This window comes from Glycine soja, chromosome 16 (genome assembly GCF_004193775.1).
Source record: "Glycine soja cultivar W05 chromosome 16, ASM419377v2, whole genome shotgun sequence".
NCBI classification, from domain to species: domain Eukaryota; kingdom Viridiplantae; phylum Streptophyta; class Magnoliopsida; order Fabales; family Fabaceae; genus Glycine; species Glycine soja.
This window is the reverse complement of record NC_041017.1, coordinates 34078549-34088889: the sequence shown is the minus strand read 5'-3', so window position 1 is coordinate 34088889 and position 10341 is coordinate 34078549. Positions and strand designations below refer to the sequence as shown.

General features: G+C 31.7%; 1 protein-coding gene across 1 annotated transcript; it reads right to left on the bottom strand.

Annotated features, from left to right (window-relative positions):
- Positions 1-5324: 5324 nt before the first annotated feature.
- On the bottom strand, positions 5325-9643 carry LOC114390860 (receptor-like protein EIX1). Its single transcript, XM_028351768.1, has 2 exons — positions 6326-9643; positions 5325-5581 (listed from the first exon to the last, which is right to left on the bottom strand). Exon 1 carries the CDS (start codon positions 9501-9503, stop codon positions 6363-6365), a length of 3141 nt encoding a protein of 1046 aa, XP_028207569.1. The 5' UTR covers positions 9504-9643; the 3' UTR covers positions 5325-5581; positions 6326-6362.
- Between the last annotated feature and the right edge of the window lie 698 nt (positions 9644-10341).

The window sequence follows — 10341 nt, the reverse complement described above, 5'->3', positions numbered from 1 at the left end:
GTAATTGAATAATTAAAAATGCTTTTGTTTTTATCATCAAAGTATTCAGTGCAAATTAGACAATTATTACATCAACATGCTGGTATCATAGCTGTCTATTGAGGTTCTCCTCGTCCTCTACGGCTATACCTTGATTCAGTCTTATCAACAAAGGTGTGAAAATGAAGTTGGTCAACATCCAGCTATCTTCACTTCATTTTATTTATTGTCCAACCATTTTTAAGGTCCAATATCAAAGAGCTTATGAATTTTACATCATTGCTTGTTCTTAACTTGTCATGCCATGCTTTTTCGGCATATATATACCATCATCTTTAGGAAACTTGATACAACTCGTCCTCTATATAGTGTATTTACTTGTCTGTTACATCCTGCTGCACCACATTTGTCTCTGGCTTGATGTTCAGAGACACAACAATCTTTAAAATCGCCACTTTTCTCTTTGGTGCCTGAAGCTTGATCCTGAATGGGAGACTTGGAAGCATAAACATCAGATTAGGCATAATTCTTCATTCCAATTGACGACATGTTACATACATAATATTGTTACAGAAACTTTTGTCATACTATCCTTAGCTCCAAATAAAGAAAAAAAAAAGCTTTCTGTCATATATGGTTCTTAATTTGTGGAAACAAAACATTGCTCTAGTGCAGCTCTTTTCCAGAGTTTTACTTGCACTGAGAAAAATATAACAAAAAGAGTCAGCTCTAAAACATGATGTTAGAATTATGCAATTAAAGTGCTTGGCGTCTATGTGATAGCCATTTCCAGAATATTTATTGATAAGACATCAGAGTAGATTGGAAAAAGAGCATACAAAATCAGCAGTGCTAACTGAATTTATTATACACATATAGATATCATAACCATTGTCTGTAACGAGCAGATAAGAAATTTTTCTCTTAGAAATATAAAAGAAATAATCTCGTTTGAGTTAAAAACGAAGACAGTTTAGAGAAGCGAAAATATAAAATAAAAACAGAAGTTGTAAAACATATAAGACATCACCGAAACTACTAGAATCCTCTAGAACAATATTGGATTGGACCTAACAACAAAATGTCACATCATGAACTTTTCAGCTGAATTTGAATAAAACATAGCACCAAATCCTATTACTATTTTAGTTAATCTTTCACCCTTAACTCACGTGGATCAGAATATGTTATCATATATTAAAATCAGAGTTGCTAAATTGTCAACAACCAAACTTTTTGTTATTAATGGGAGGAAGAAATCCTCAACACAAAAAGGTACTATGTAAGCAAAAAGAAATTACAATCCCCAGAATCAATAGGCATTAATTGCAATTTGGATAAGAACAGCAATAGCATCCTCCAAAGCTTTGTTATATGCTGCAGATTACAAAATTGTAGCAGTCATTAATACCAATTTGCATTATGCACGCTATTTTGTTCCCATTGCTGTTGTGGAAGTACTTTTGCTCCAGACATGGAATGGAAATTGAACAGGAATTTTGTTTTTTTGTGCCATCGATTGAGTTTGTATAAGTGAGGACATGTTGATCTTCAGACCACTTTTGTTTTCGAAATTATAATAATTACTAGTTCGCTATCTAAATTCATGGGAAATTGAAAATTGATTCCCACGAGACTGTATTCTTGTTGTACATTACACTTCTCAGGTGTTCTTAGAAGTCCTCTTCCTACTGGTAAGCCGTATCATATTCACTCTCCCCTGCATTCTGATTTCTACTTATAAATAAGTTAATGTCTAAGAGCAGGGTTGAATGAGCATAGAAAAAAAGATATTTTCTATGAAGTTTTAAAACAAATTTTACCGAATTACATTGTAATTGATCAAATTCCAGAACCAGCCATTCAGTATTCTGTTCTGTTAGGCTCTAACGTAGCTAACCCTACTGCGTATGTATACGAACTGGCTTAGCACACTTTACATTAGTGGTTGGGTCTTGAACATATATAGTTTGTTATGCTTTAAATTAATATTATGCATTGTGTTACTTCTATGATTGGGACAGCTAATAGAGGATGGGGTTGGATTTTGGAAATGAGGGGCTCCCATACAAGTCTAGATCCTGTTTAGTTTGTGAACGAAAACTATGTTTTGGTTTTGCCTATCTCTTATGCTTTTAAAATTATTCTAGAATCCACCTACAGTTTTTTTATTCAAAAATAAGCATTGGAGTGTTAAGATGATGGTGTCAAGTTAACTTATATAATTTGTTTGGTGACCTATTGCGGAAAATTTCTCTCGTATTTATTCTTTTTGATTTTTCAAAAAATTGATATCAGAGTCAATGATTCGACTTGGTCACCGACTTAGACGAGTAAGATGGCGTCGATAGATTCATGTATATAGAGTTATTTATATCAAAAATCTTTCTGACGGATGAATTCATGCATGAATGTCAAGTTGCAGGTGTTGCAATAATGCAAAATACTAGAACATGTTATAACAATGGCTAGACAAGCTGGGGGCAGTAACAATTAAGCTCTAAGGGTCATCATTGAATATTTCTGAATTGAAAATGGCTTATGCTCTAGGAAAAGGTTAACATGTGAAAGAGACACAAACTTGAGGGAAAAGATTATTAAAGTACAAGTACGAGCACAAGTCTCACATGATATAGAAATGAAAAAGTTGAGTACTATATAAGAAGTGAAGAAAAAATTATAAATATGAATCTTATGATTTTAGGTTAAGATGTGATGTAAAAATCACTACTCGGGATAAAATATTGAGAGAAAAGAGAATTCACTTAGAGCCTTTGTCTTAGTTTACACGTCGTTGTGCCATTAACAATTGATAATTCTGTTTAGCATGCTATATTGTGAACATAAATATTTTTCTCTTTATTTGTTCATTTTACATATTTCCTGGTGTCAAAATATTCTTTTTATTGTATTTTTATATCATTTAAAATAAATTTGCTTTTAGATTTTCTCTTGGAGCAGATACCATTCAAAGAATTTCAGGTAATGTAAATGCACTGGTTTTTTTTAAAAAAATTTTGATTTTGTGGCATTTATCTCTATATTTGGTTGATATATTTGAAACTTTATAGCGATTAGCTGATGTATCAGTCAACAGACCCTAGTATGGAAAAAGAATACGGTGAAGACAGAATTTTGCCACAAACTAATGTATCAGCGTGAGTTTCGTTTAATTTTCTTTTGATTTAAATATTTTTGTGGACGTGTTTTAATTTTTCTTTTTGATGTGATTGGCGAGCTTAATTTTCTAACCCATAAGAAAAAAAAATCACCAATAACTTGTAGATGCATGTTCTCTTAAACAGGTGGTATTCTTCTAGACCAAAAAAAAAGGTTGTATTCTCTGTGTTCAATGATGTCTTTTGGCTGGAATCTTCCGTGTTCATATGTTGGGGATTAAAATATTTAATAGGGATTAATTAACATGAATATATCCAGAAAATAAGTAGTGGAGGAGTAAAATAATAACAAGCTTAAACATACAAAATTATGTTAATTAATAAATTGCATAACTATATATTTTATATAAAAAAATTAATTAACCTGTATATATAATTGTTTTAAATGAAAATATGAGAGGGAAACCATTCTTATTTCATTTGATACTGTCATGTTAATCAATCACGTCTACTAAATATTTTCTTATATGTTGTGATTTGATTTTTTTTTCTTTAATTAAAACATGGCTTTTAAAAAATTACTCTTACAAAATCTTACCATTCTTCAAGAAAAAACATTAGAATTTATAATAAAAATATCAATAATGATATAATTGTGTAATAAAATTATTTCGTATATTAATTACAGGTTCATGAAGATATAGTTCATATTGTAGCAGCATGTTGTAATAACTAAAATTTCATCAGATAATTCGACAAAAAAATGATGTTAAAAATTTTAATAAATAAAAAATATAAATATGATTCTATTTTTACATTATCAAGAGAATTTTTGTAATGTCATTAAATTAACACAAACAAGGCTTGAACATCATTTTGGCTACTATAAAGGTATTTGAGTTTGTCACTTTAACGAGCATCATGCATATGCTTAGAAAAAGTCGTTGTAAAATTAACACAAACAAAGCTTAAACATCATTTTGGCTACTATAAATTAGTGTGTTTTCTGCTTTAGTTTTTCAAAGTTTTTTATTTTAGTCCTAGTCAAACTTAAAAAAATATATTTAGTCTTTATTGTCAAGTAAAAATATTAATTGACGACATAACATGGAATTACATTAACGGTTAATTGACTTATAAAGATTTTAACAATAAATAATATGTAATTATTTTTAGTAAATTATATTTTAAATTTCTCATCAATTAATCTAACATCATCAATTATTTTAGACATATGAGAATTTAAAAATTCAATTTACCAAAAAATTTACATATAATAGCATGTCAAACAATTGATATCGTGGACAGAACAATGAACTACCAACATCACTCTTAACCTATTGATAGTTGATAACAAACTATAAATTCAAATATTAAAATTACAAGCACTAAAATATATACAAAAAAAATTTATATATTAAAGTACTAAAAAAATCCTTAATTTTTTAAGGAAAAAAAAACAATTATGTAAACCCACAAAAAATATGATGTGTTATTTTATCAAATTACGATATATGCAATATTAATTTACCTTTACACTAATGTTTTGCACAGACTACAAATTAAGGCATTTATTCCTAAATTAGGGAGACTTCGCCTAAAAGAAAAATTAGTATTGCAATAGATATTTCAGTGATACCAGTGAGAATATGTACTAATTACTAATGATACCATTTATTGCAGACAGACTTCTTATAAAACTAGAAGTTTGATAGTTTACAACATTTAGAAAGTGTAACAATTTAAATGGCAGAATACAAATTAAAAAATGAAAATTGCAAAAGAAATGGCAAAACTGCATGGAATGAAGTTGTGTTTTAGACTGCCTATGATCCTTTCCCTTTTCTTACGAAACTTATTCCTAAAATAAGGACTAGATGATGGGATCTAATTGGTACTCTCATATTGGTGCAACGGAAGAGAGAGAATTTCAAATTAGCATTCATTGTGTGAATTTCATTTACAGATGTACCCTTTTCTATCTTCGTGATAATTGTGAGATAAATAGATAAAATATGACAAGACCAGCAACCTAACACTAGCTTGATGCAATTTTTAATGCTCTGCTAGCTACTTTTGGCAAAGCATAAGTGCATGTACAGAAGGGGTCTAACACAAGGATGCAAACATACTGGTAGTAACTAGGAACAAATAGGGTATCTTGCATTCTTCTTCTCATGCACAAATTTGATTCACAGTTAAGTATAGCTGCACTAGCAGAATATTGTAGAAAACATTGTTGAAGATGAATATGAAGAGGTGAAATTTTAGATATCACAGATCTAAGCACAATAATGAAAAACAAACAGCATTACAAATATATTATACAATAAATACAGCAATAGCATACTAAGTTTCTGGAAACAAGATTTTGCAGTTCATTACTTAAATACAAAACATTGTAAACTCCTATACTAAAGAATTATCTCGCATTTGTAGCTGCCAACGATGGTTTCTTGTCTGATCAGAAGCGTACAGCACATCTGCAACAATCAGCATTTTTTTTACAGCAATTAATGTGCTGGATTAATTACAAGATATAAACAGAATTATATTTTTTCATACAAATATGAAAATGGAAGTATACATGCAGGGACCATGGCCCCCAAGTTTTTTCACGAACTGTAATTAAAATACCATGTTAAAAGAATTACGGTCCCCTTAAAATTTATGAAAAAAATATTGATAAATAATACATGTCATCTTAGTTGACACTTAGGGAGACAAAAAGAAAAAAGAAAGAGAAGTGTATGTATAATAGGTAATATAATGTGATAGTAAAAAGTGAGATAAAAAGAAATTAAAGATAATAATAAAATATTTGTAATGTGTAAGTGTACATTTATAATTATGGAAAATCATTTTAAAAAAATGCATCTATTTGTTTATTCTATAAATGTCTAATTAATATATTTGAAAGAGTTTATGTTTCTAATAATTAGGAATAAAAAAATATTTATTTATTTTTATATAAATGATAAAATTAATTAGATAGTAATGTTTTTATGCTTAACATAGTTGTATATTTTTTCTTTGTGAAAAATTAAAAAAAAGTTACAAGTCAAATAATAATTAGATTACATTATTATTATTATTATTATTCTTGGCCTCCTCTAAGTGAAATCCATATTGCTCTTTTTGATCAGTGAAGCAATTTCTTGATATATGTAAAATAAAACAAAGTCAGAACATAAACCATGAAATTGACAAATAAATCTAGAACATACCTTTTTGCCTTGGAGCGATCAGCAACAATTCCCACATTCACAATAAACATACATATACATAGTCTGTTAATCTGTTCAGAAACCTGATGTAAGCAATTCTCCAAGGACGCCACAGTAGTAATGGCCCTAATAAGCCCCAAAATCCAGTGAAGTATCCAATCCCCAAGCTGATGTATAATCCCTCATAGAAAACTGAATCATCACCTTTGACTGGTGGTTCTTGATGCTCTTCTGTTGTCTGATCTTCATCCCCAGGACAAGTTTTGTTAAGTTGTTCACCACAAAGATCAATGTTTCCTTCAAAACTAGAGGCTTCAAAGGTTTCAAAATGTCTTCCTGATGGGATTCTTCCAGAAAGAGAGTTGTGTGACAAGTCTAATTTTTGCAAATAATCAATTTCAGAAAGAGAAGAAGGAATTCTCCCAGAGATGTGATTTCTTGACAAGTCAAGTGATTCTAGTGACCTTAAATTCCCAATCCGAGAAGGAATTTCTCCACTCAAATTGTTTCTTGATAGATTCAAAGAAACTAACCCAAGCAAATATCCGACCTCCTTTGGTATTTCACCGGTTAAATGGTTACTGGAAAGATCAATGCTCTTGAGCTTTAACTCTGGATTCTTGAACCCCTGTTCCACACCTTTCCACATCCATGTTATGTCAAGTGTATAACCTTCCAATGAGTAACTACCATAAATTTCATAGTAAGTGTTATTATACCAATATATACGAGACATAGTGTCACTTGAGTTGATGCTCTGTTCAGACATTGCAGTGAAATTCTTTAAGCATGATGGAATTCCTCTTGACAAATTATTCCTTGAAAGATCCAACAATTGAATACGGTTCAAATAACAGAGATGAATGGGTAGATTTCCGGAGAGGTGATTTCCTCGCATGTTCAAGATTATCAATTGATGCATACTTTCTCCAATCCATGATGGTATTGGACCCGACAACATATTTTCACTCAGGTCCAGCATAAATAAACTGCTGCAATTCTTCAAAGAAGAAGGCAACTCACCCATTAAACCATTGTTTCGTAAAACCAAGGCTTCCATATTAACAAGGGCGCCCATGGACATAGGAATCTTCCCTGACAATTTATTGCTGCTTAAATCAAGGAACAGTAATTGCTTTACTGATTTCCAACAATCTGGCAGTTGCCCATTTATTTGATTGCGTGACACATCTAAAGTGGCCAAATTTGAAGCTGTGCTTTGGTCACATAAGAATGAAAACAAATCTGAAAAATTATTTTCAGAGAGCATCAGCTCGGAAGCTTGTAGTAAAAATGACGGAATTTTACCCTCAAACTGATTTGAATTCAGAAGTATAGACGGTCTGAGAGGAAGCTTCAACGATATATTAGGAATTGCACCAATGAGATAATTGGAAGACATATTTAACAATCCCATATTTTGCAACTTATTCCAAAACCAGTCTGGTACAGAGTCATTAATCCCGTTATCAGAAATATCAAGCATATACAAAGAACTTTGAGTCTTGAGCCAACTAGGAAAAGTGGGGCCCAACTTGCAAGATCTGATTTCCAATGATTCTAATTGGAATGGAGGAACCCAACTCGGGACAAATTTCAGAGACAACGAGCTCTCTGATAAGAACAAGTATTTTAATTTGGAAAAATTAGAAAGATGGGATTCAGTGACATCACCCTCCAAAGAATTCCCAGCCAAGTTAAGATCCTCCAACTCTGATAGAAAACCAATGCTTTTAGGTAACATGCCAGTAATCTGGTTATTAGATAAATCCAAGCTCTTAAATATGTTTCGGTTGCACCATGAAGAATTTTGAAAGAAGCTAGAAATTTCCCCATTCAACTTGTTATATGAGAGGGATAAACTCTGCAATGCGCACATGTTCCCAAAGAAAGTTGGAATCTCTCCTTGCAGTTTGTTACCGGAGAAGTGAAGAACTTCAAGAGAGTTCATTACTTTCCCAAATCCATCTGGAATGGGACCTTCTAACATGTTATAACCAAGGTCAAGGTTATGAAGATTGGTGGAGTTAAAGAGCCAGTAAAATATAGTTGATGATTTCAACTGATTTGAGGAGAGATCAAGGGATACAAGAGAAGATGAAGAACTCATAATGAAAGAAGATGACATAAGAAAACTTCCATCCGTAAGACTACAATTATACAAATAAAGATTTTGAAGTTTTGAGCTGAAGTTGAAACTACCTTGAAAGACTGATGATGTCATATTATTATAGGAAAGGTCAAGGATAACAAGAGCCGGAAAGTTTGGGCAGAGAGGAGATGACAAAACAATGTTATTATGACCAAGATAAAGCTCCTGAAGATTAAGGCTAAAGTTTGACAACAGTTGAAATGTTGAGGATGTGAGCTTATTTGAATAAAGATCAAGGATGGTAAGAGCAGTGGAAAAGTTGGAAGGTGAATAAAACAGAGATTGAATATTTGTATCTGAAAGAGAACAACCAACTAGCCTCAACTCTCTTAAGTTTGGAATAAGCTTGCTGATCATTTGTAGCCAGTGATGAGAAGAGGAAAGGTTGTGTAGTGAACTTAGCCTAAGTTTTGTCAAGGAAGAAAGATTAGTCAACCACTCTGCATCCTTAGATTTCACATCAAAATTGCCACCAAGTGCAAGAGTGTGCAACAAAGGAAGATTCCCAACTTGGAAAGGAAATGCTCCCGAGAATGAATTCCCCCCCGCAAGATCAAGATACCTCAACTGTGAGAGATTTCCAAGTTGATAAGGGAGTTCCCCATCTAGATCATTATCACTTAGATCAAGATATTGTAAATGTGTAAGGTTTCCAAGTTGATAAGGGATTTGTCCATGGAGATAATTCTTACCTAGATCAAGAGACAGTAAATGTGTAAGCTTTCCAATATCAGAAGGAATACTCCCACCAAATGAAGAAGCAGAGAGATTGAGATATCTTAAGTTGGTGAACGAGCCCATGAGTTCTGGGATATGACTCACTTCAAAATAATTATAGCTGAGATCCAAGTGTTCAATATTTTCAAGGGCAATCAATGAAGAGATATTGATTGCACCTATCAAATATTGTGTATCCTGACCACGGAGATGAAGCATCTCAACATGACCAGTTTGATTGTTGCATTGAATGCCTTTCCATTTGCAACAGTCTCTGTTATTGCCATCGTCCCTCCATGTAGACAGCATGCCAGAGTCATCTATGAGGCCATGTTTGAAGTTGAGGAGTGCTTGTCTCTCACTCTCAATGCACTTAATTTCTGCGCTATTGGGAAGGTAGTTGAATCCAAGAATGGATACTGCAGCATGCAATAAAAGCAGCACAAGTGCATAAAATTTAGAGAATAACAATCATTATGAAATGACTAAGAGTAAAAAAGATCGTTACTGTGATCAGTTTTCTCTTAATTGTCGATATCGATCGACAGGATTTATATAATCAATATCGTTATTTGATCAGTTTTTCTTAATAATTTTTGACATATCTGCTTCCATCTTTGCATAAATTGACTTCCAAGTCAATGCAAAACAAAAGACACTATAGCAACGTTTTGCACGGGATAGAAAATTGGAAACTTTGTGTCAAACTTTTTGACTAAAGAAACCTCTACTCACCCACAACACACTTTCTATCCCTCTCATTCTCTCCATTGATGATATTTGCTTTGTTTTATACTAATAAATAAGCAAATTATAATCAACCCAATTAACAAACTCATTTGCAAGATTTCTTTGGCTAATTTAATGCAATTATGATTTCTAAACTTTTGGGGATACACATACCAATTATATATGTAAGTTCTAAATTATATAAACTATATAATTCTATTAGTGTATTCTTTTTTAATTGGCAAATTATTTAGTTTATTAATATTATTTAATTCCATACAACTACTTGCTAAAACTGATTATCCCCTTCACAGAAGTATGAAGGTTTTTACAAATTACAAAATGCATTTTAAAGAGAAAAACTAAAACAATAAAATTGATACATGAAGTAGAAAAATCAAACAAATCATATTTGGAG